This window comes from Dermacentor andersoni, chromosome 7 (assembly GCF_023375885.2).
Source record: "Dermacentor andersoni chromosome 7, qqDerAnde1_hic_scaffold, whole genome shotgun sequence".
Taxonomy (NCBI): Eukaryota; Metazoa; Arthropoda; class Arachnida; order Ixodida; family Ixodidae; genus Dermacentor; species Dermacentor andersoni.
This window is the reverse complement of record NC_092820.1, coordinates 114,667,505-114,693,116: the sequence shown is the minus strand read 5'-3', so window position 1 is coordinate 114,693,116 and position 25,612 is coordinate 114,667,505. Positions and strand designations below refer to the sequence as shown.

The 25,612-nt window shown below is 47.7% G+C and overlaps 1 protein-coding gene across 2 annotated transcripts in view; it reads left to right on the top strand.

Annotated features, from left to right (window-relative positions):
* Dhc64C (dynein heavy chain, cytoplasmic) overlaps positions 1–25,612 on the top strand; it is a 114,061-nt gene that overhangs the window by 42,344 nt on the left and 46,105 nt on the right. For both annotated transcript variants that reach the window (XM_050181170.3, XM_050181169.3), the window contains exons 27-45: positions 809–974; positions 5,112–5,297; positions 7,305–7,508; positions 9,032–9,314; positions 9,901–10,001; positions 11,057–11,207; positions 13,276–13,519; positions 13,719–13,905; positions 14,448–14,660; positions 15,391–15,543; positions 16,163–16,248; positions 16,714–16,870; positions 17,409–17,642; positions 18,321–18,524; positions 19,174–19,341; positions 20,237–20,648; positions 22,201–22,354; positions 23,241–23,406; positions 24,175–24,338. In XM_050181170.3, coding sequence (XP_050037127.2) covers positions 809–974; positions 5,112–5,297; positions 7,305–7,508; positions 9,032–9,314; positions 9,901–10,001; positions 11,057–11,207; positions 13,276–13,519; positions 13,719–13,905; positions 14,448–14,660; positions 15,391–15,543; positions 16,163–16,248; positions 16,714–16,870; positions 17,409–17,642; positions 18,321–18,524; positions 19,174–19,341; positions 20,237–20,648; positions 22,201–22,354; positions 23,241–23,406; positions 24,175–24,338 — 3,633 coding nt within the window. The remainder of the gene's footprint in view (positions 1–808; positions 975–5,111; positions 5,298–7,304; positions 7,509–9,031; positions 9,315–9,900; positions 10,002–11,056; positions 11,208–13,275; positions 13,520–13,718; positions 13,906–14,447; positions 14,661–15,390; positions 15,544–16,162; positions 16,249–16,713; positions 16,871–17,408; positions 17,643–18,320; positions 18,525–19,173; positions 19,342–20,236; positions 20,649–22,200; positions 22,355–23,240; positions 23,407–24,174; positions 24,339–25,612) is intronic.

The window sequence follows — 25,612 nt, the reverse complement described above, 5'->3', positions numbered from 1 at the left end:
GGCCATTGCACTGGCTCTGATGACACTGGCAACTAGCAGTGCATTCTGCTGACAAAATATGGCCAAAATGCTCGCCTTTTCTTATACTTTCTTCATTTGTCATTATTTTATTAGCAACTGTTCTGCCGATTGGGTCTTCCTGGACTGTGAACTGTGGTACTATGTGATGCGAAGCAACAACAGAAAGTAAAGGTAGTGCATAATCACTACAGAATTCATGTTCTGCTTGGCATCATCTGCTTTAGTTCCTAAGAACATAGTCATGCAAATTGCAAAGGTGAAGGGTTCAGAATGAACAATGTCAAGTTCTGATACATTCATGGATAAATTAGAACAGTTGGGTGTTGCATCGGCAATGATGTGTTGGCAACCAAGTACTGGCGGGAACATGTAATCCTGCTTCGCTGACCCTGGGGAATTCATTCTGTGTTTAGTTCTGCCACGTTGCAGACAAGTGGTCTGTGCACATGGCATTGCAGGTGGGCGTAGCGGTAGGTAAGTTACAATAAACGTCTTAATATTTCTGTACCACAGACCTACATAGGCACATTCTTCCACCTGAGGGGAATTGAGAGACATCATTTTGATAAGTGTCAGAAAAAAGGCCACTTGGCGCCATTAAAGGTTGATTCTACATTCAGAATTGTGTGAGCTCGCTGAAACCTTGCACAATCGCGATAAATTATGGTGCTAGGTTAGCCGTGTTCACGCAACACTGGCGTTTCGTTGGGTGTTCAGCTTCTCAGCCCGATTCTTGGCGAGGGGCCGAGTCTCCTGTGGAAATCCTGACTCCACCCTGCCCGTGCAGGTTCTACTTTGTGGGTGACGAGGACTTGCTGGAGATCATCGGCAACAGCAAGAACATCCCGCGGCTGCAGAAGCACTTCAAGAAGATGTTTGCCGGTGTGGCCGCCATTGTCCTCAACGAGGACAACACCCTGGTCACGGGACTGTCCTCCAAGGAGGGAGAAGAGGTGCGTCCTACTTGCTTTGCGTGCAAAGTTTGCACCCATCCTATAGTTGGTGGCAACCCTCAGAACGCAATGGGGAGCATACCGCCGTCAAGCTCGTGGGACTTTGTGTGGATCTACCACCCAATTGCGTTTGCATATTTCCGTGATGTCGTGGTGGTAATTAACTTCTTTCAATTCAGTAGGGGTGAGCAAAATTTGAAGCTTTCGAATAACAACTTGAATAGTGTCCTATTCAATTTTATCTCTGAATTGAATAGTCGTCATTCGTAAACATGAAAATTGTTCGGACGCTTTTCGATTATCCAGTACTTCGACTGCGGTTAAGGGGAGACTCTCCTCGAAAATACATTTCTTAAATATTTGTGCTAGAGATTTGAAAATTCACCCACTTACAGAGTATTACAAGCAGATTTCAAATATGTCATTAGTTTCTGTGTAGCTGCTATAGTTCTTGAGTTATCTCCTACACATTTGCAAAATAGTGATTTTGTGGGCACTTCATTTTTCCAATAAGCTTTGTGCTACAGTTTATTTAGGCCTTTGTAGACCGCTAAGTGACCTTATCTATTCAAACAGCATCTACAATTACTGCAACCATAAAAAATATTACGACACTATAACTAATTTTTTTCACAATCACATAAAATAACCTTGTACATTTATAATTGTCTTATACTAACGAAATTTGGCCTACATACTCTTGAAGATATGTACAATGCTTATACCTACTTGAAATTGCAATATTTCCCAGCAGTAGTTGCGAAAGTACAAGGCTATGTTTCAGGGATTCGAGAAAAAGAAATTTGTTGAAATGCTCTAACCTTTTTGTATAGTTACAGTAATTGTACACGCTGTTTGGCTAGATATCGGTTCTTTGTGATCTACAAAGAGCCAAACAAGCTACAGCACGATGCTTTTCGAGAAAATTTAGTGCATAAAAAAGTGCCCACAAGGATGACTATATTTTGCCATTGTGCATCACATAACTCGAAAACTATAACAGCTACATAAAAAGTAATAACATATTTAAATTTTGCATTAGAAACTCTATAATTGGCTGAATTTACTAATTAGAATTAGAATTTAGAATCTAGTACAAGTAATAAAAAAGTTATCATAAAAAACAAAAGTCTCGATTCAATGGAAGATTCCTGCCAGCGCCCATGCGTTTCTATGGGCCCAAACTTTAGTTTGTTCGATCCTAAAAGCGACTTTCTCCAGATAATTCGAACTTGTCCAGTCAGCGTGCACGTGCCTGACCCCTATTATGACCTCAATAGAGACCCCTTTACTGGCAGCCTCTCCATCTCCAGAGCTTTGGGGACAGTGAGTGTGTTGAACGCAAGCCATCTCCCGCCAAAAAGGATTATTGTTGGCCTGCCCTAGAAAGATTTTCAAGCGATAACGGCTGCTCACAATGTCTGATTGCAATGTCTACTCGATTCTAATGCACAAATTTTCTTTTCCCCCAAGAAAAGCGGGTTGCAAGCTGCATTTGCGGCATTGGTCTGCTTTGCCGCATAACACGTCTGTAGTGCGGCGAAGCTGACTTCAGGAAATTAGCAGCCACTGTGCAATATACCGTATTTACTCGCATAATGATCGCACTCGCGTAATGATCGCACCCCTGAATTTTGTCGTCAAAATTCACTCTTTTTTATTTCCCGTGTAATGATCGCACCCTGAACTTGCCGCAGCGATATGTCGTGGGCCAAGTCTAGCTAATAATGATCGCGCTATCTGTCGAATGCTACGCGAACGACTCTTCAAGACAAACCAAGCGGTCTGCACGCACCAACCATTCTCAAGCAGATGCCCCATTTCATTCCTGTCATCACTTTCCGCACTTCCACGACCAAAAAAAAAAAACGGAGGCTACAACCAAACTCACCTTTATTATGTGCAGGCTTTATAATGGCTGTGGCCTACAACAACAAAAAAGGCACCTTTCGATTCTTTTCGTCTGCACTTGTGGGCACGCAACAAATCGCGAGCAGCAACGATAGCAGCCACGTTTACACTGATACATTAGAAGTGTACCCTATTCATACGCCGACGCTTGTAACACAGCTAAGATATTCGCCCACCCTTAGTGGGAACGTGCCGTATTAGGATAGTAATGAAGACAAACTCCGCAGTTTCCGCAGCATGCCCGCCATGTGTTCCTGTCACTGGCAGCTAAGCGCGCCCATCTGTTTCTGTCCCCTCAAAGTGCATATGGCTACGTTATTGCCACAAACTTACTGATATTAACGATATTATTCATTACTGATACGGAAGAAACTGTTTCAATGCACATAATGTACTCACAAGAAGAAAAAAATCGCATTCAGGGCATTCGGCTTGCTCCGCCGGCCGCCATTTTTGTTTTGGTGTCCCGCACTACATACAGCGGCAGCGGCCTATTTGTAGACCTGTTGTTATCCCGCAGCAAATGCGAGATGAAAAAAATTTTTTCTTTTTTTTGCGGGAAATTTAACCCATGTAACGATCGCACCCCTGAATTTGCGTCAATTTTTTTACAAAACAAGTGCGATCATTATATGAGTAAATACAGTATATCGGAACTTTGCCCCTTTGTCCTGCTAAAAAATCCAGCGTGCGTTAGATGTTTACTTCATTTACGACCTTTAATGCTCTCTCTAGATTAGTTTTGTACTGTGGCACACTGAAAGTGGGCGTGCATTTGATTTGGGGGCATGTTATAATCGGGCTATTGCCAAATTAATCAGCAGTATGTTCTGTCATTTCTTTTTCTGCATCTTGTTTAATTCTACCCGACGGATAATTCAAACAATTTTGTTTGTCCCGTCAGGGACGGATTAACCGAAGTCAACTGTATAAAACATGAGAACTTCTGTAGTGGAGCAGGCTACGTTTCTTAGGGAGCCTCGTATAATGTCCAATGTAATGACAAATTTGCTGACGGTATGAATACTAGGATGTGGACACTGTTTAACAACTACTGTGAAAATTGCCACTCATTATCTGAAAGCTATTCTAAAAATACAGTAAGCCCTCGTTATACCGAAGTGAACAGGATGGTGAAAAAATTCAATATAAGCGGTAACTCAATAAAAGCGACTACTCAATAAAAGCTAAGAAAGTAGCGCCAAAATCGCACAACTCTGCAGATGACTAATACGTGTGTCACAGGGCACATTTTGGATCGCACACAAACGCAAAGGAAGTAGTGCGTCTTGGTTCCTGTGACATGGCCTTGGGCATGCGGAAGGCTGCATGGAGTAACATTTAGCTGTTACATTGCGCACTTCTTCCACAGCGCCACGACTCCATGGCGGCATCACTCGCCGCTGATAACACGCGGGTGCAGCAGCATGCAGGGAAAGGTTGCATAGACACCGCGATTCCAACGGCTCGCGACAGAGAGGGGCGCTCGCTTGATCGGCGTGAAAGGCGATGAGTGCTGTCAGGAGTGTGTGCCCGCTTCTTGTTCGTTGCCATGGCACCACAACGGTGCCACTCATCGCTGAGAACATGTGGGCACAGCATGGAGGCAGCACCGAGATGGTGTCGCTGCCGACGTAGAGGGTTGCTCGCTGAGTTGACGTTAAAGGCACTGAGCGCCACCATGAGAACACACAGGCAGGCTCCTTGCTAGTTAACCCTCAGTGGAGCGGCTCTTCGGTGTGCTTCGAGTAATCTGGTTTAAAATGCGTGTGTTCGAATCGAGACTGGCAGAAATTTTCAGTAACGCAATAATTCAAGTGAAGAGATTTCGTTATGAGGGTTTACTGGTATATTTGATATTCAGTCTATTTGGTTTGCTTCTGGCACTATTAGATTCATATTTGTTTAAGTCTCAAGAATTACTATTCACACACCCCTAAATATTAGTCTTTCTGTGCAGTGTTTTGGCAGGCGGAGTCGCAGAGGGCGGATGCCATGCTGTTGTGGGTGGAGCCTGTTCTGAACAGTTTTTTTACCAAGTTTAGTGTTGCATTCGCACGCATCCTGAATCTGTTCCTTTTGAAGATGGGTCGTTCAATTTGGTTTAGAAAGGGGACACCGAGAAAGACTAGGACAAAATGACTGTGTGATTGTCCATGCCTGTTGTGTCATTCCTGTGCACCAGAAGTGTCAGCTCCTTTCTTTTGCTTGTGTGTGTGCTTGCAGATGGTGTTCAGCACACCGGTGTCCATTGCGGAGAACCCCAAGATCAACGAGTGGCTGACCCTGGTGGAGAAGGAGATGCGTGTGACGCTGGCCAAGCGGCTGGCTTCGGCCGTGGCCGAGAGTGCGCCCTTCAAGCAGGGCACCATCAAGCAGGAGGAGTACATGGCCTGGACCGACCGATACCAGGTGAGGAAATTGAGGCTTGGGTTGCGAGTGGCACAAATAACACGGGAATGCGGCGGACGCAATGCATAACTACTCGATAATCAGCGGGAAAAAAAAGGGGGGGTGGATGTCTTAATGCTGGAGCCAATGGTTCAGCAAGCGAGCTTATTTTCTTCAGAACAACTGCTTCCTTTAACCCTTTGAAGGTTTTCGCCGTACATGTACGGCGGCGGTTCTCTGTCCCGCAAGGTCTTCGCCGTACGGGTACGGTTCCGACCCTCCGTTTAAAATTTCGCGCCATAATGACGATGCGTGCTCACCGGGAGGTGCTGCCACCTCTTAGCACTTACAAGATGCGTTTGAAATTGGTGCTACCTTCTTGGGGAGATAACCAGAGCTGATTGCTAGCTTCGGCGCGTCACTCAGACTGTGGCAACGCCCCTTTGGCTGTTTCGGTTTCGCCGCGTGATCGCAACGGAGGCGCGCGAAACATCATTTTTTTCTTTGTCGGCACTCTCTTGCAGGGCGGTGGAAGTTGATTTCTATCATGATTGGCGCTGCTCTTAGCTTGCTTATCTGCGCCGTTCGCGAGGTATTCTCGCTCTCAGTGGCAACGCGCTTTCGCGGTTTCGGTTCCGCTGCGCGATCGCAACGGAAGCGCGCGAAACGTGGTTTTTCTCTTTGTCAGCACGCTCTCGCAGGGGCAGCGGAAGTTGATTTGTATCTTGATTGGCACTGCTCTTAGCTTGTTTATCACCACTTGCTTATCAGCGCCGTTCGCGAGGTATTCTCGCTCTCCGCGGCAGCGCGCTTACGCGAGAGGGTGCCTCAGACCTCTGCCCAAGGCAGCCGCACGCAGAGATGTCATGTGCGCGCCAACACATGACAAGACACGCTCCAAGAGGACAGACACGCATTTTAGGTGTGCAGACTGCGATAAGACGCTGTGCGTAGACCTGTGTTTCAAGGAGTACCACGCTCGGAAATACTATTGAACGTTTTGCAGTTCTGAGTGATGCCGACACCAAAATACTGTTCCTAATTATTTTTTACTATTTATTCCCGACTTTATACATTTTGTACATTCAATATCCGCAATAAAGTAATTTGACCACCTGGGAAAGTTTTTTTCAAAATAATTCGACCCTCAAAGGGTTAATCGTGTTTGTTGCTGGCAGTTTAAACTAAACTGAATTGTACAGCTTGTCTGTGTGAATGTTCAGAATTTATTTACTAGCTCAAAGAAGGAGTAATTGGGAGATAACAGTACATTAAAAATAGCATAATTATCAGGACCCTTTGTAGGTTTCGCATGTGTCATTTACTTTCAATCAGATCACCTTTTTTCATTACCAACTACATTGTGAACTGGGACCTTCTTTTGAGATTCACCGAACAGTGGAGCAGACCTTGCGTTAAAAAGTTGACATAGTGTTAATCTGTATTGGTCTTTACTGAATACAGCAAAAGCCTGTTAACGCAAAGCTGTAAAAAGCAGAACAAGTATCGAGATAAGGGGAGTTTCAAGATGAGTGAAATCGGGAACATAGAAGCCCTCTGGCCGAGCATAGACCACATGAAGTCTTTCCAAAGTGGCACTGGTAATATTCTTGATCGCTTTCGCATGCCTCGGCACACCAGAGACATCAGCACATGTGGGCAATAGGGCTACTGGTATTATGCCAGAACAGTGTGCTTGGCACCGAGTCAAGACTCTTCACTTTAATATTTGAAGCCAGCCATACGAGGAATTGACAACTGTTTCAACACACTCAAAAAGCTGACGCTGCTAATTTCTGCGTCGTGATGAACTCCAGACAGTGCACGTGCCTGTTGTTTCGTGTGTTTTAGTGTCGTCCTAAACTTCGACGAAAATATCTAGGAATTGTGGAAACCAACCCGAACCAATGCTTTGCCAAGTTGTCACGGCCGGCAATCAACGTCTCGGTTCACACAGCGCACTCCTTGCGTTTTGGCCTCGTGCGGCACCCTGAATGCGGTCGCTCTCTCTCTCGGTCTCCTGTGCAGAGCCAGATTGTGGTGCTGGCGGCGCAAATCTCCTGGTCGGAGGACGTAGAGGCCGCCCTGCAGACGATGGAGAAGGCCGGTCCGGACGCCAGCAGCCAGCCCCTGGAGGCCGTGCTGCAGTCGGTGGAGCAGACGCTCAACGTGCTCGCCGACTCCGTCCTCCAGGAGCAGCCACCCATCCGGCGCAAGAAGCTCGAGCACCTGGTAAGTTTGTCGGAGATGTTGGGAGGAGAGAGTGGTGGTGGCACAAGGGGACAGATCTCCAAGTGAGGCGAGGCAAGCCACGGTTCTCGGAGGTCATGCATGTGGTTGGCTATGGTTGCCAGGTGAAGGACCAGGTGGCGCTAGTGTGGCACCCAGAAATGAAGGAAGGCACGGGTGGCACGCAGGTGCGTCTTGCGTGTAGTGTGCAAGGACGGACAGCATGTGGACAACGTTGGGGAAGAGTCGCGAAGTGCGGTAATAATGTAAATGTTTGCCACCAACGTGTCGGCCTGTCATCATTTGTAACAGTGTTATGGTTTTATTAATGTCTGAGCTTGAGCTCGTTGGCATTGCTTCACTGTGAAGAACAGTGCAAAGAATGGAACTAGAACAAGCAGATATTCGCTTTGCCATTCGTGGCAAAGGGTTGTCATGGTGACGTCAAATGCGATAATGTCTGTAAATAGAAGCCATTGGTGCAGGCATGTGTATTCGTGAATACCATAATTGGTTGAACACACCAGTGATTAATTGCAAGTTCCCAGAATCATTAAAGCTGAATAGGTCAACAAATGGCAAACACCCTTGATTTCTAGTTTTAATTATCTATGCCACGTACGTATTGTTTAAGGCGAGCTTGGAACAAAATTGTAAATTGCTGCAGAAGCAAAATCTCGGTGGCACCATTAACAGTGGAAGCTGCTGCCCTGCCAGGCTATGAGCTGTGCATAAGGTTACCATATAATCAATAATTCATTGTCACAAATCATAGCAAAAAGCTGTAGTAAGCAAGTTGTTTCAAAATCGAAGTGGGAGAACAGCTCCTACGAAGGATGTGCTTCAGTTGCCCTTCTTAATTGTATTTTATTATAGGAATTTTGATCATTGGGGGAATTTGTTACCTGGTACAACTCGGTCATTGTTAGAATTCCTACTTACTGTAGCATAGTATTCAGTTTATAGCTAGTCACCTAGCTTATATGATGTTCTTGTCCAAGTTTGTTTCTTTTCCTTGAATTTATATTTTGTAATGAACTGGCACATACATACTGTATGGTTTCAGTTGCTTTTGCATCATTCGAATTAAGTCTTCTTTTTCTTTCTTGTCCACTCCTGGTATAGCCCAGCAGAACTCCAATATGAACGACATAAATGATGATGATTACAAGAATGTTAGTAGTAGTTGGCCCAAAGGCCTATTATGTAGACTAAAAAGGTTGGGGGAGGGGTTACTTAGGGACGTCAAGAGCTGCTTGGCTAAACCCAAGAGCAGGTCCAGAATAACCCTGTCGGAGTGCGGCAATGCAATCACCAGCCTAAATTCCTCGTATGACATCACGCTGCCCTCGGGTAGCAGCAAGCGATGCTGGCATTGCCAAAAGATATGGGCTGCAGAGGTGGTCTATTGGCCAGGCCACAGTAATAAGTAAATGTCAGCTTCTCCAAAACTAGCTGTTTATGTAGGTCTTCCTGGCTACGCGATGCCAAACTTCTGCTATTCCTCTGTTGCCTCTCATGCGTAGATCACTGAGTTCGTGCACAAGCGCGACGTCACTCGCTCGCTGCTGAAGAGCGGCGTCAAGGGGCCCCGGGACTTCCAGTGGCTGAGCCAGATGCGCTTCTACTTCGACCCGCGGCAGCCTGAGGTGCTGCGGCAGCTCTCAATCCACATGGCCAACGCCCGGTTCAGCTACGGCTTTGAGTACCTGGGCGTACAGGACAAACTTGTGCAGACGCCCCTGACGGACCGCTGCTACCTGACCATGACCCAGGCCCTGGAGGCACGTCTCGGAGGATCACCCTTCGGTGAGAAAGATGTGCTTGCACATTATAGGGACACTCAACTGAGCTGTTTTAGTAAGTTAACCTGCTACAGTCACAAAACACTCACTCTTACTTACCGTGAGAGGAGCCTTGACAAGCGAGCAACGATTCAAAAACGACTGAAGGGCGGCAACGCTACCTCGGAACTTTGCATCAGCTCACCCGGACGTCACAGATTTTGACAGCGTCTGCTCTGGCATAGTTAACTTTTTGTTTGGTAAAGGTGGACTACAGTGTGCTCTGAAAGAGTCAAACTGCACCTGGCAAGTTTCAAGAACTTTTACTTAGGCCCAACAGCGCGAATATGAAAAAGATGCTTTGAAATTCATGAGGTCACACTGAAGCAGCCATGCTGAGGTTTGGGCATGAAGTTTGAAAAATTAAGAAAACTTATTTTCATTTACTCTCCTCGTTACCAACTTATTACTCTAAAATTAACTAAAAGGTAGTTTTTAAAGATTGCTGTGTCAGTCTAAACAGATTTTTTCTTTAGTGTGTGTTTAACCATAGCCATGTTTAGTCGTCGTGTGTTTTCTTACGAGCAGTTGCCTCGGTTGTGCCCTCGCAGGACCGGCTGGCACTGGAAAGACCGAGTCGGTGAAGGCCCTTGGACATCAGCTGGGCCGGTTCGTGCTAGTCTTCAACTGTGACGAGACCTTTGACTTCCAGGTAAAGGGGTCAATGTCATGCCTATACTTTGCTTTCAGCCTTTGTCATGCAATGGGTATTGCCTCCTTATCTCAGTATGGCATCTCTTGCAATGTTGCTGTTAATCTGTAGCACTTGTGGGCTAGTGCATTTTAAAGGACAGAAACCACAAAGTGCAAAGCGGTGATGAGTGTGTGTAATTGGCCTATAGACGTTTCACCTTTTTTTTCATTCTGAGCTGCTTTTCAAGACACTCAAGAAACGGCAACATGTCAAGCTTTCTGTTCATTAAATGATTTTGACTTTCTGTCGACAGCAACTAGTAGACTTGAAGCGAAAAGTAATAAGCAGAGAGCAAAGGACAGGCACGGACAAGCTCATAGGAATTTAATCCGCGATTTCTTATGGGCCCTTATTTTAGTCTATCTAAGTGACCGGACTTTGTGTTTACTTAAGTGCACATGTGTGACTGGACTCTGTGTTGCTGTGTTACTGAGTTCACTTTTGTTTTAGCGTGGCATTAGTCTACTTACATGACTGGAGTTTGTGTTTTTATGATTTGGAGTTGTCTTTCAGTTATAGTGGGACATTAGTGTACTTATGTTGCCGGAATTAGTGTTGTTATGATTTCACTACATTTGTTGCGATTTATTAGCTTTTTTAAAATGCCTATGTGAAGAGGAGTAGCCGGCGCCAATTAAAGGTGACCATCTCCTAAATACGATATAATAAAAAAAGGTAAAAAAACAATATCGCTAACTGGCAGAAATCTCACATTGCATTACTACATCACCTTGCTATTGAACATCCGTAGACAAGTATGTGCTAGAATCCACTCGACCACATTAGTTTTGCCTTGAAAAACAAAAAGCACCAAATTTATCTATTTAGTCTTTCACTAGAGAAATGACCACACCTTCCTTCGTGCTTCAAGTCTACCGTTGATGGAATACCTACTGGCTCACTCTCAAGTCTTGCTTGGTAACCTTGCTGGCAACCAAAAAGCAAGGTACGCTCCACGGGCACCTTTCCGAGTCTTACCACGCTCTGCGCTTTTCTCTTTTCCATGCGTGCAGGCCATGGGCCGCATCTTTGTGGGCCTGTGCCAAGTGGGTGCGTGGGGCTGCTTTGACGAGTTCAACCGGCTCGAGGAGCGGATGCTCTCGGCCGTCTCGCAGCAGATCCAGATGATCCAGGAGACCCTGCGCAGCCGTGAGGGAGGAAGGGGTAAGCACTGCTTATATGTACCCCTGTGTTTTTTTAAGCTAGTCCGTGTTGGGTTGGGGAAAGTGTGCTGGTATCCTAACTGGCCAGTTAGGTTACTAAAGTACCGTGACGCCAACGTACACTGCTGTGTTGGAACGCGCATCGAGCTGGCCGGCAGGTATGCCTAAATGCCAACGCAGACCCGGGTAGTAACCTGGAAAAGCAGACGGCAGGCGGGGAAGAGCAATGAGGCTTCATTCTGGTACTTTTTGCTTGTCTGCACCAGTCGGGAGACCTCATGCTGATGCATACGGTACAAGGCTAGTTTCACAAACTTCTGGTAAATGTAGCAGATACATTTTTTAACAGATGTATTAAATTGCATTGAGGAGGTGCCACGAGAGGTCTTTTCAGCACAGATGTCGAATAAAACAATCTTGACTGCCTTCACCTGACTGGCCTAGTGCACTCAATGCCTGCAGAAGTGGCTAGGTAAGGAATGCTGTTCGTTTTTGATTAGCCACACCCCAATGGCCAAGTAGGTTTCTGCAAGATAGTTAATATGTACGGTCAATCCTGGAAATTTCGAACTCGCATGCAGTGAACTCTCGTTAAGACGAACTCGGTTAAGCCGAATTCTCGCATATAACGAACAACATGGGAACATTTGTTTGGTTTTCCATAGACTCAATGCAAACAAAAATCCGCTTAAGACAGACCGCCTCGGATGTACTCTTCGGTTAAGATGAAGATTCCGAGTGACCGCCACCGCTACCGATCCTGGAGGCTAGGGTGCCTTGATGCGCCACACCAGGGGGCGTTCACTTCGAGGCACCCTACTGGAGGCCTGCGGTGCACATCGTTTGGACAGGTGCGAAAACAAGAGGAGAAAAAAAAAAAAGAAGTAAAGAAAAAGGGGGAGCGGAGAAACTCTCCTGGCCAGTGCCGTTTCTTAGTGGGGGAGCATGCAACCTCACGTCATTATATGGGCCCTACAAGCTCTCCAACGCGCCCGCGCCACCGGTGTCGGCCATCGACGCCATCCTTTCTCTCTGCCACCTCAACAGCTGTCGGTCGTGTACCCTTGCCTTCCCTAGGAGCGTTGCACATTTTCTTTGCCTTGCTGGCCTTGCAGCAAGGGCTGGGAGGATTTTTCCAGCGACTTTTTCCAGCAGCACAAAGGCACGGAAGGATGTTTAAAGTCATTAAGTGAGATGATGGTGTGGCTACTTTCTGATTTGCATAGAAGTGATGAATATCCATCATGGGTTGGAGGAAACCAAGCAAGAGTACCACCTGAAGACAGTTTTCTGTTAAGTTCAGCTAAATAAATTCTTTATGTATCATTTTCGCCCGTTTTAAGTCCACTTCATTTACCGTTTTGAGCTAAGATATTTGGATGCACCTGGTCATGTTTCCAATTATTCTTCTGATAAGACGAACAAATTTTCATGTCTTCGATTTAAAGGGAGTCTATTGATTACGAAATTATTGTCGGCACTGTTTTCAGAGATGCTGTCAAACAAGAGATTGAATCTGAATACGTGCCATGGAGGGAAAATGAGTTTTGCTCGCTGCACCTCGTCCGAACTGCGGCCGTTTGTTATCAGCAACAGCAGATCGCCCCTCTGCTTCAAGAACGCAAAAGTCCTCCCGCTCCGATATACATTCCACAAGAAAGCTTGGATGACATCCACTCTTAAGTCTGAGCGGCTTGGGGCGTGGAAGGCCGAATTGGAGATGCTGCCCCGAGGTTTGTATTGTAGGCAAAGGCTTCCTGCGAACGGCATTTTAGGATTCAGCGAGCTGCCTAAACGAATCCGACTCCAACCTTCACTTGGACGGATCTTTACATTACAGTATGAATTACAGTTCCCACTTTTCACGATCTCTGGAAACTGTCCGCAACGTGCTGAGGTTTCAAACTTCAGATAGGAACGTTTCATAAACTTGGATTGTCAATATATGACAATATTTTGGGATCGCATTCGAGTTTGATATATGTCCATGATCGACGGCAGTCAAATTAGTCCTGGAGAAAATGTTTGTCCGAGGATTGCCGTCCCTACATTCCCGATTCTTTCTGCAGGCACTGAGCAGCTGTCTGTGGAGCTGATTGGGAAACAGGTGCGGGTGAACCCGGACATGGCCATCTTCATCACGATGAACCCTGGCTATGCGGGCCGCTCCAACCTTCCCGACAACCTGAAGAAGCTGTTCCGCTCATTGGCCATGACCAGCCCCGACCGGCAGCTTATCGCCCAGGTCATGCTCTTCTCTCAGGGCTTCCGCACGGCTGAGAAGCTCGCCTCCAAGATTGTGCCCTTCTTCAAGTGAGCTGGCTTTCTCATTGGTCTTTGCATTAGTAAGTTTAACTCGCTAGCAGGCGCTCTTGTCATGTTCCGAACTCATCTAGATAAATGAATGCAGCAGTTCCATTGTTACCTGCTTATTGTCGTCTGTTCATAATGCTTAAATTGTCCCAATCGATTCAGCTAACCAGGGGCTCAAATTTCTTGCATTCTATCGCAGGCTGTGCAATGAGCAGCTGTCCAACCAGTCGCACTACGACTTTGGCCTCCGAGCCTTGAAGAGCGTGCTCGTGAGTGCGGGCAACATCAAGCGTGACCGCATCCAGCGCATCCGCGACGAGTTGCGTGAGAAGGGCGAGGGAGCCATTGAGGAGAATTCCATCGCCGAACACCTGCCCGAACAAGAGGTGTGCATTGTCAATCATGCATCTGAACGAAAACTCAGATCCAGCCTGATAACCTTTACGTCTTTAAAAATGAGTCTTAGTTTGGTGCATTATTTAGAAGACACATCTGTTGCTTACTCGTGGCTGTTAAAATGCTTGCTAGGAGCATTGTAGCAGCTTGAGATTTCCTACTGTTCCGTGTGGAACAAAGCAGGGGCATGTTGCGTTTTTGTTTTGTGCACGTAGCCGTAAATGACAGCTCAGCAATGCAGCCCACTGACGTTTTCGGGAGGTTTCGAAAGCTTCAAGGCTCTCGGACAGTGAAAGTCGGGGAAGCTGTGTGCAGGCGATCGTGTGCAAGCAAAGATTTGGTTCCAACTTGGCAAACATCTTTACCACCCAGAGCCTTTCTTTTTTTCATGTGAAAGCAGCAGCAGAAGTAAACGAAGAGGGGATGGGAGCCTGTTATTTGCGCAGATGTTGTGACGTACAGTTTGAGCCCATTCCACAATGTGGTAGCAGTGTTGCTCCGACTCGTGCCCAACCACGCCCTGATGTTGCAGATCCTGATCCAGAGCGTGTGCGAGACCATGGTGCCCAAGCTGGTGGCCGAGGACATCCCGCTGCTCTTCTCGCTGCTGTCTGATGTGTTCCCTGGCGTGTCGTACACTCGGGCCGAGATGCGCTCCCTCAAGGAGCACATCGTCAAGGTCTGCCAGGAGATGTTCCTGGTGGCCGGCGAGGGCGAGGAGCAGGGTGGGGCCTGGATGGAGAAGGTAATTGCAGGTTTCCCGCATGGGTCGACAGTGCGTGTACATGCGTAATTGGATGTGTCTGGGCCTGGTTGTACACAGCCACATAAAAAAACAAGTGCGAATAAGTGGTCATGCACGTCTGAAAGCTGTCCAGAATGAGCGCACCACAGTGGAACCCTTCGACACATTTCGAAGTATCTCATTTCCCCTGGATGCTACATTGTGCTTGCATTGTTCAGGTGCAAATTCTATACAGCGTGGCTCTGCAAATTTCCTGCATCTGACGCACCTTCTATGAGGTGGTGATGTGAATTGAGTGTGATTCAGCAGTAGCTTGATGATGGGAGATAGTTACCATGTTAGGCTTGTGATGAACCAGATAAGGCCAGAAACACAGGTTTGTGTGCTGTCGCCTCATCTGAACTTCTCATTCGGACTGTTTTCACACAAACCAGCGCAGAAGGAAACTGTGGAGCCGAACATCTGTCGGCACAAGTACTGTTAGTGGCAGAAATGATAGTTGGGCGACTTGGTAAGTATTCGTGGTCAAATTTCGCCTTGAATACTGTTAGTACTTTGTATTGCAGGGCGACAGTGATAAATATTACTGACAGAGATGCGTGCCTATGTGCAGCTGCCATAACTAGACACCGTGATCACATAGCAGACTGATTCAGTGTCCGTCTGACTCTCAAAGCGTCATGGTCTCTACGGATGCAAGCTGACCCACATTTCACGTCACGACCTACAGGTTCTGCAGCTGTACCAGATCTCCCAGCTGAACCACGGCCTGATGATGGTCGGCCCCAGCGGCAGCGGCAAGTCGACCGCCTGGAAGGTGCTGCTCAAGGCCCTCGAGCGCCTTGAGGGCATAGAGGGAGTGGCGCACGTCATCGACCCCAAGGTAATCGGCTCGCTTCTTCAACCAGTTTTATTAGTGGCGAGGTTTCTCGCTTGTCTGTGCTGACTTGTGAGCATTGTTGCTTTTGATGAAGCTGCTTACCAGGTGTGAATGTGAAGCCACAACTTTGCCTATGGAGTTCGCAGAAGTTAACGAGGTGGAGGAAGTCTTGTGAAAGGGTTTGATTGTTCTGGACAGTTTGTGTCGTATTCCTCCAGCCTTGAGTTGCAGCCGTCTGCTAGCCTCCTAGTTAGTGCTGTTGGTAGAGCAACTGCCTTCACAAGTGGTGACAGGCATGATCCCCGGACAAGGACAAATTCTTTTTCTTCAGCTGTGGAGCTTATCTTCTGAGGAACTTGTCGTTTGGGCTTCCTTTGTACTTCGGGCTATCTTCAGGAGGATTTCCAATTTCCATTTTTCATTCTTTTTTGTTAATTTCGTCGCTAAGGAAAAAAGACTGCGAACCTGTTTTATTAGGGGCAGCCTTTGTTTTAGCAGCCTCTCATGGTATGTTAAGAACCATTGTTTAAACTTTGGAGCAATCCCATGTGCTATGTTGCATCTCTGGTTCAGCTTGTCTTCGGCACTGCTTCATGCCAACTCGCGCTTCTATTATTTGCAGGCCATCTCCAAGGAGGCACTCTACGGTGTACTTGACCCTAACACTCGCGAGTGGACTGACGGGCTCTTCACACACATCCTGAGAAAGTGAGGGGTGCTTTTAGTTTTGTTGCCATTACTAGTTTGCATATTAAGCGTAGGCAGTCTTCTGAAGTCTGCAAGGCAGCCCTTTTGCGCACAGCTTTGGCAAATTGACGCACATAATTCCCTGCATGATGTTAGCCTGTAGTTTAACGCTTCAGAGCACCATTACGCACGCTCCTGTCGAGCGCAAGCTAGGGCATTCTGCAAGCTGTTCAGTGGTCGTATATTGAAGTTGGTGAATGTGATGCAAACATTTTGAGGTTTTAACTTTTATTAGGCCCTCGTTGCTCATGCAGATATGCCAGCTTTTTTAAAATTGATCGAGAACGACCCAATGTTTGTTTAGAATGAATTGTCCTGGCCTAATGGTCAATGAAAAGGAATATTTGAGCTTCTCTTTTTGTGTGCGATAAACACAATGTGAGCAATTATAAGAGGGGCTACAACATCCTTTCCTCTTCTACTCAGGATTATTGATAACGTGAGGGGAGAGATCAACAAGCGCCAGTGGATCATCTTCGACGGTGACGTTGACCCCGAGTGGGTTGAGAACCTGAACAGTGTGCTGGATGATAACAAGCTGCTGACGCTGCCCAACGGAGAGCGACTCAGCCTGCCGCCCAATGTGAGTGTCGCAGTGCGCGTTTGGTCTCCTGTAGGATGCATAGCTGTATATCAAGCATTTCAACAAAGGCTGAGCAATTCCTCAACACAACGCTGTGGACATAAGGAAGTCAATTTGATTTGTCAGCAGCTGAATGTTTCTGCTGATGGATGCCAGAAATTACTGAATAGTCGTTCGAGCAATGGCTTACAATGAAGCAGCTTTGAAGGTGGAGTAGTTCCCTTCTCGTTTAACCTGCTCCTTGATTGTCGAGACAGCCTCGTAACACCCGTTGCCTCTTCTAGGCGCTGTGTTGAGTTCAGGTTTGTTTGAGGCTTTGTTGTTATCATCGAAGTAGTTAGCGCAGGCTCTGCTTTACTGCCGAGTTTTCGGGCCATTGCTTGCTGCGCCTAGTGTGGCTGCCTAAGTGGCCAATCAAAGTTCACCAGAGCACTCCTCAATTTAGCATAGTCTCGGAAGCCACCGAGTCCTCTGAGCATCGATTCGACTCCAGCATCCGTGGAGTGGTGACCCTCCACTTCTCCTCCTCCCCGTGCAGGTGCGGGTGATGTTTGAGGTGCAGGACCTGCGCTTCGCGACGCTGGCCACCGTCTCCCGGTGCGGCATGATCTGGTTCAGTGAGGACGTGCTGGGCACCGAGATGATCTTTGAGCACTTCCTGCTGCGGCTGCGACACATTCCCCTGGAGGAGGCCGATGACGAGCACACGGCCTACCGCAGCAGCGGCAAGAAGGACTCGACCAAGGAGGATGCCCTGTCGCCCACACTGCAGGTGAGGGCTGCTGCTGCACAAGTGGCTGCAGAATGGTGCTTCAGTTAGGCTGCCGTTCTTCGTTGAGGAAGGATTAGTTGGAGAGCAGTCTTCTACCTGCGCTACTTGGGACAAGAATAACGTGGCACGGGTTTCACGAGTGTCGCGTCCTGGCTGCACTGAGGTTGTTCTCTAGCACTAGCAGTAGCATTGTACTCCTTAGTGCTGGAGTCTGCTTTCCACACGTCCACCTGCTTAGTGCCTATGCACATGAAGTTAACTGAAGCTTCGATGAATGACGTTCATGAGTACAGCAAGCAGTGCACACTTTCTAGTCAATACAGTTGCACCTTTAATTCAGGTGTGCCAGGGTTACAGCATGAAAACGGGAAGCAAGATGAGCTAACAACTGACAAGGACAAGCACAGTCCCGATTGTTCCTTAAGAGAAGAAAACTGGGCAAGTTGGAGTGTGTTCATGATAAAGAAGACAGATGAAAAACTAGCTTGTGCCACTAGATCAGGTCCTCGATAAGGTAGCACTTGTCCTCGTCAGTTTTTACCTTGTCCTGTGTTCTGCTTTCGCAATGCAACCCTCGTGCTGTTGAATATTGACGCTGCCTAGTTCCGTGCCGCTGCCTAGTTCCGTGCAGTATCACAATGTCATTGCTCATGATTTTCACCTCTTCCCGGCGTGCAGACCCAGCGAGACGTGGCGCTGATCCTGCAGCCCTACTTCGGCAGCGAAGGCCTGGTGGTCCGAGCCCTGGAGTGGGCCTCGCGACAGGAGCACGTCATGGACTTCACTCGCTTCCGAGCCCTGGGCTCCCTTTTCTCCATGCTCAACCAGGCGACGCACAATGTGCTCACCTACAACCACTCGCACCCAGACTTCATGATGCAGGTTGGTCTGACGACAAGCAGAGATGTTTCGTAGGACGTACCATCACCGGTGCTTAGAGTGCTTTGCGAGATGCACCGGAACATGTCTCGGCACATTTCTCGCATCACCCAGAGATGAATTGGCTGGATGTTGTGTCCCCAGTCTTTCTTCTTGAGAAACTTATCAGGGATAGCAGTTAACATTTAGAACATACCATTGTTTGTGTAAAATATAAACTTAAAGGGAAACTAATGGTACATATAAAGCTGAGCTGTATAAAACGCATTTGGAATACTGAATAGGTCAGCCTTGCAGCCGGCTGAGGACTTGCAAACACAGAAGGTGGAACACAAGTGGCTACGCTACCTTGTACGCTCCCAACACCAGCTCCGGTGATGCTATGGGCTTGGGCAGTGTCTGCTCGTCATTATTCTAACGTTTACCTTAATGAAGAGTTGCATTGTGTTCCGGATGCGCAACCCTTAGAACCTTTCAAAATGTATCCTGCGACAGTATCGGCAAGATACATACATGACATCACAGCAAACCTCTCTAACGTTTCTTCTATTAGTGTGAGTGTCTTAGCCCTCTCATACCTGGAGTAACTTGTCTGCCTTTGCATGGACGTAACGAATTCAAGTGACTTCAGCCTAAACACGTTGCCCCACAGCAAGACCAGCTGGAGAAGTACATTCCCAAGTGCCTCGTGTACGCCCTGCTGTGGTCGTTTGCGGGCGACGGCCGCTTGAAGGTGCGCTCGGAACTGGGCGACTTCATCCGCAGCGTCGCCACGGTGTCCCTGCCAGCCAACACAGGCTTGCCCATTATTGACTATGAGGTAAGTGAGCCTTGGTTTTCTTAGAATATATATATATATTTTTAATCTGCTATAAATGGAGAATATAACCAACACTTCGCAAGCATCGAAAGGAGCTTGGTATGTAGTCTGCTCTTGGCTGTGTGGAACGTCTGGGAATAGAATTGATGTTGCTTTGCAAATCCTAGTATCTTCCATAGTAGGGCTTTAGGCGCCGGCAGTCTCTAATCGATGGCCATTGCAATAGGCAGTGACTTTCTCCTCAGCTTTCTCCTCAAGTAGCCATCTAACTCGATATTCCAACATTGTTTCTGCCTTGGCATTAGGTGAGATAATTATTAAAACTTCTTTAGCTGGCTACTTCTATTCAAGACTAGCCACACAGTGGCAGCACTTCCCACAATTTTCTGCCCCCCGGTGAGTAGTCATCTAGCTGGCTACTTCAGCATGATCAGCCACCTTCTGATTGTGTTTGCTCAAGGCAACAGTTATGGTTTGCAGCCAGCTGGCTAATTCTGCAGGTAAAGCCATCCTGCACGTAGTTGCTGTGTCAAGGCAGGAGCACAATGCTAGAGGCAAGGTAAACGATGCGAGAAAACAGTACCATGCAGCCGCTCGTCATATTGTTCAATTGCTGTCATTGTTGTTATTGTCAACACAGATGCTCATTGTCATGGTCGTCATTGTTGTCCCAGATGCTCAGCATCATTCTTGTCATTGTCAACACGGACGCTCCTCGTCGTCATTGAGGCAGACACTCCCTGTCATTGATGTATCATCAACGCATGCTCTCATTCTTTCAACACAGGCAGTCATTGTTGAGGCAGGAAAGCAGCGCTCTTTCACTGTTTTTCTTGCCTTAGTACGAACAACGAACTTGCTCAACAACGACGGTCATTGTGCTCTGGCCCTGCAGGTGTCCCTGTCGACAGGCGAGTGGACCCTCTGGCAGAGCAAGGTGCCCCAGGTGGAAGTGGAGACCCACAAGGTGGCTGCACCGGATGTGGTGGTGCCCACGGTGGACACGGTGCGGCACGAGGCCCTCCTCTACACGTGGCTGGCTGAGCACCGTCCGCTCGTGCTGTGCGGGCCCCCCGGCTCTGGCAAGACCATGACCCTGTTCTCCGCTCTGCGCTCTCTGCCTGACATGGAGGTCGTGGGCCTCAACTTCTCCAGCGCCACCACCCCGGAGCTGCTGCTGAAGACGTTTGACCACTACTGCGAGTACCGGCGCACCCCCAACGGCGTGGTGCTCTCCCCGATCCAGTTGGGCAAGTGGCTCGTGCTCTTCTGCGACGAGATCAACCTGCCCGACATGGACAAGTACGGTGAGCGCTTCACGCACCGAACTCTGGGTTGGAGTTGGTTTGTACGGGCAGGGGTCAGGTCCGGTCTGTGGTGTTCTTTCGGAAGCTCCTGCTTTCATAGGTTGTGCTCAGCACCGAGGGAAGAATGTCGCCAGCTTTGTTAACAGAAAAAGCACAAACAGCTCATGGATGGTGCTATGTCCTTCAAGAACTTCGGAATTGCAGTTCGAGCTTTTACATGCTTGCGACATTAGTTCTCATAGCAGGAATGTAAAAGCATAGGTGTATGCCAACATACTGGAGGACATCTCTGGCAAACGCATCACTGGCAGCGCCATCTTGAAGCACAGCGGTCACCTGCAATGTACTGGAAACATTCGTTTACGCAATTTACCTCTCCAAAAAGAATGCACACAAAAATGACACTGTGTTAATTGTGCCAGTGCCAACACATTTACACCAGCAGGTGAATGAAGTGAAGTTGGTCACATCAGTAATGTTTCTGCATGCTTTAGTTTTACGCAGCATCTCAAGATTTCGCTATCAGCACTGCTCGTTGTCTGTTGGTATCCTGGTGTTGGTCTTGGCTAGCACACATCTGTTAAAGGGCCCCTCACCAGGTCTGGCCATATTGAGCTGACAAGCGCAGAGCATGCAATGCGTGCCAGCAATCGTGTGCAAAGAATTACATCGTTACACGCCGCGGAAAGGTCTGAAATTTCAATCCGAACGCCGCTTTCCTTTCTCCTCGCGGCTGCTACACTCCAAGCCGGACGGTGACATACTCGCGTCCCTGCACCTACATACTTGGGCCTGCAGTGTTATGTTGCTCGTGGTGATACATCACTTCGAGAATTATTCAAGGCACCATCTGTTATTTGTGTGATCTGTTGCTTGAACTGACGAACGGAAGTTTAGAGAAATAATAAAACACACAAACAGAATGCCTGTGTGTTTTTTGTTTTACTTCGCACCGAAGCAAGAGAGGTCTACTTCCGCTTCGTCTGCTTGTTCCCACGGTCGTGCAGTCACGTGCGCAGGTACCGAATCTATGCCATTTTCTACCGCGTTCCAGCACGTGATCATGCTCTGCGATCCGCTTGTTCTGCCTCAGTATTCGTGTAGTACTGAATTATACCGCTAGTCATGCGTCCTTGTGCACAGCGCGCAAAATCGTGCGATGCGCGACGCCAGCCAATCACAACATCTCGTGTACAGCGGCTAAAAAAAAGAAAGCGAGGGGAAAAAGAAAGCGAGGAGAAAAAAAAAGGCGGGGCCCGTGACCTATGCATGACACAATCCTTGAGGTCTAGTATGGGAGAACACAGGGAAGGAATTTCACTTGCGGAGGCTAGACAGGGCAAGTAAAAAACTGAAATATTTCTATCTCTGCTATTAATGAGCTGATTTGAAACATTCTTGCTCCCTTGAGGACACGTAACAACTTCCAGCGTATAACCAAAATTTGCTATGGGGCCTGGTGAGGGGCCCCTTAAGCCAGAACTATATTGAGGCATCTTGAAGCGCTGTTCCGTCATAGGTATCAATTAAATGTAATGTTTGACCTTTTCAGGGACTCAGCGTGTGATCTCTTTCCTGCGGCAGCTGGTGGAGCATGGAGGCTTCTACCGAACCACGGACCACACCTGGGTCCGGCTGGAGCGCATCCAGTTTGTTGGCGCGTGCAATCCGCCCACAGACCCTGGCCGAAAGCCACTCTCACACAGGCACGTTGCTGAGCATCAGACTAACTGGAGCCGTAACACAAATAAAAAAAAAATTTTAATTGGAAGACTGTGGTCAAGGCATGTGACAGTTGGTGCAGTTCATATGAATTTTGTAGTGTAGTATACCAACTTTCTTGAACGACTGGTATCTTTATTTAGCAACCATGAAAAAAACTTCCATTTTTTTGTGTGTGTGTTCATACCTCCACTGTTTAATGTACGTTACATTTTCCACTGTTGGTAAACTTAGACCTGAGTTAAATTAGCTTAGTTTGAAAGATTTCTTTTAGTCATGGCCCTTCAATAGGGACATGACTGTGTGCCTTCTCCGGCCATATCCTTGGCAGGTTCCTCGAAGTTTGTTAGATCGTAGCAAAACTGTCCCACAGAGTGCAAATTAAAGGTATTTGAAGCAACTTTGCCTCTTTGCGCTATATACCTGCCATGTAATTTCTTAGGCCAGTAATAACAGCCTAGGACAAGAAAGACACGGAAGTCTCGAGTTACGCACACCATTGCCACTACTCCAGCAGTAAACAGCACCGGAATAATAATTTTAAAAATATTCTGGGGTTTTACTGTTTCAACACCACAGTCTGATTACAAGGCACGCCTCAGGCGGGGGGGACTCCATATTAATTTTGGCCAACTGGGGTTCTTTACCTTGTGCCTAAATCTAAATGCCACAAACATTTTCGCATTTCACCCCCATAAGAATGCAGCTGTCGCGGCTGTGATCGAACCAGAAATCTCGAGCTCAGCCGGACACCGCCATAGTCACTAAGCTCGGAAACTGCGCTGGATAATTGTCCACGCATTGGCTGTTCGATTTAGCCGTCTGCCCAAATCCCACTGCCTCACGTTTGCACCCTACGTGCGAAACCAGGTTCCTGCGACACGTGCCCGTGGTCTACGTCGACTACCCGGGTGAGACGTCGCTGAAGCAGATCTACGGCACCTTCAACCGTGCCATGCTGCGAATGGTGCCCTCACTCAGAGCTTATGCAGAACCCCTCACTGCAGCCATGGTGGAGTTCTACCTTCTGTCTCAGGTGTGTGTGGGCTTCACTTTTTTTTTATTACGAACTGTTGTGCCTGTTCTCAGTAAGTGAGCGCAGAAAGTCGAGTGTAGTTGGAATAGCGGAAGCGTGGCCAGTTGAATATGCTTGAGCTGGTTTAAGTCGGCTGCAGTCAGCATTTCTGTATGCCAATGCTTAATTTGGTAACAGTGACATAGCACATTCCATAAAAAAAAAAGAAGAGGATCAAGAGGGTTAGCAAGTTCTACTTTTTATGTTGTGGTTGGGCTATTTTATGGTTAGGGCCATCCTCCAGTAATTGGCCCTACAAACCATACATTAGTGGCATGCCCACAGCCAAGCTCAAACCAAACCCACATGTTACCCCTAATCAAGGAAGGACAGTGCAAATTTTCCCCTGTCTTTGCCAGGAGAAATGGCAGGCTCTATGAATCTTAACTGTTTTCGTGTTCTCAAAAGTGAGCAGCATGCAAACGTGCATAAATTGGTAGTTTCGCCTTGGGCATGAAGTATGAAACTTGCGTCCTCTGCGCTGTAGAGATATCAATCAAATTTTACGAACAATAGGTCTTGCATGCACCAAGTACACCTCAGTGTGCCAAGCTAAACTGGGCTTCTTTATTCCCCATGCTTCCTCATGTTTATTGCATTATACTACTCTGTACTTCCACCGCATCCAGTTGCTAGCTCGGCTTTGGTGTCTGGGTGTCAGAGCTGTCTCCTGCGGTCACACCGTGGGTGATGCTGCATGCAATGCACCTGTCCTCTCCCTTTCTGCAGGAGCGCTTCACCCAAGACATGCAGCCGCACTATGTGTACAGCCCGCGTGAGCTGACCCGCTGGGTGCGGGGCATCTGTGAGGCCCTGCGGCCACTCGAGACGCTTCCCGTGGAAGGCCTGGTGCGCATCTGGGCACACGAGGGTCTCCGCCTGTTCCAGGACAGGTACGCCAGATGACCCTGAGCAGTCAGTCCGCTGTCGTGGAGGCTTATCGTTTTTCTAAAACATTGCAATGGCATTTCTGCGAGAGGCAACGCATCAGGTGTGACGGCAGTGTATCGCTCATTCAACACGTTTGCCCATCGCTTGCTGCGGTACAGACTCGGAAGGGAAGTTACTACTCTTCATGTCTCCAGCTTCTGTTGCAGCTAGTTGCATTGAGTGTTGTGGGTCGCGTGATCATAGCAGTAGGATTCGGTGTGGTGGTGCATTTTCTCCAGCAGAGCAGTATGGCACCCTCTTATAAGCTTTTGTCTGTCAAGGAGATGACGGCACCTCTACACGTCTACTTCGAAGGCTGCTGTTGAAGCATGATGCAGAGCTAAGAAGGGCTTCCACTGAATGCCGAGGCTAACTTATCATAGCTTCGATGTAATTCCCTAGTTACACGGATGGGTTATGCTGGCACCACAATAGGGAGTTTTACATTCTTGCGTATGCAAATGGTTTTGGCTGCCAAAGGGACCTCTACGTACACAAAGCACCACAGCCTCCTTGCATTCTTTGTAAGCCCTGTGCTTTGCATTCCCTAACTTTGCGTGCGCAATATCTAAAGCTCCTTAATGGCAGAAAATTAAGCTTGCTGTGCTGCCAGGGCCAAAGGTGAGCTATGCAGAAATGTGGCAGCTCCCGGCTGTGGAGACATGCGAGTGAAATTAGTGACAGCATTAGCCCATTGTAGAAGCTGTCATAGACAGTGCGTACATACTGTATTTACTCTAATCTAATGCACACTTCTTTTTCAATAAAACGGGTTCAAAAATTGTGTGCGCATTAGTATCAAGTACGACCCTAAATCAGCGTTACCATACCGTCATCGGCGTTTCAAAATGGCTGCCTCGTACATGCTTCGAGCCTAGCTGCCGTAGCTTCCTCCATGTGCGTGTATGTATGTGTGGTTTACTGTTCGTCTTCCCGTTTTTGGCGTTTGCTCTATCATCATGGAAGTGCCGACTCCGAAGACCCACAGAGTTCATCGTGATGCCGCATTTAAAAGGAAAGTGATCATGTGTGTGGAGATGGACGGAAATCGGTATCATGGACATTTGGAGTTCCCAAAACTTGCGTACGGGACTGCTACAAACAGAAGGGGCGTTCTACTCCAGTGGCTGCTGCATATGGCATGGCCGCGCGGGCCCCATCTTGAAAGCGATCTGCGATGGGGACAGAGCCTGCGCGCATAGGCACACCGAAGGCCGGTAGCTTCGTGTGCACTGTG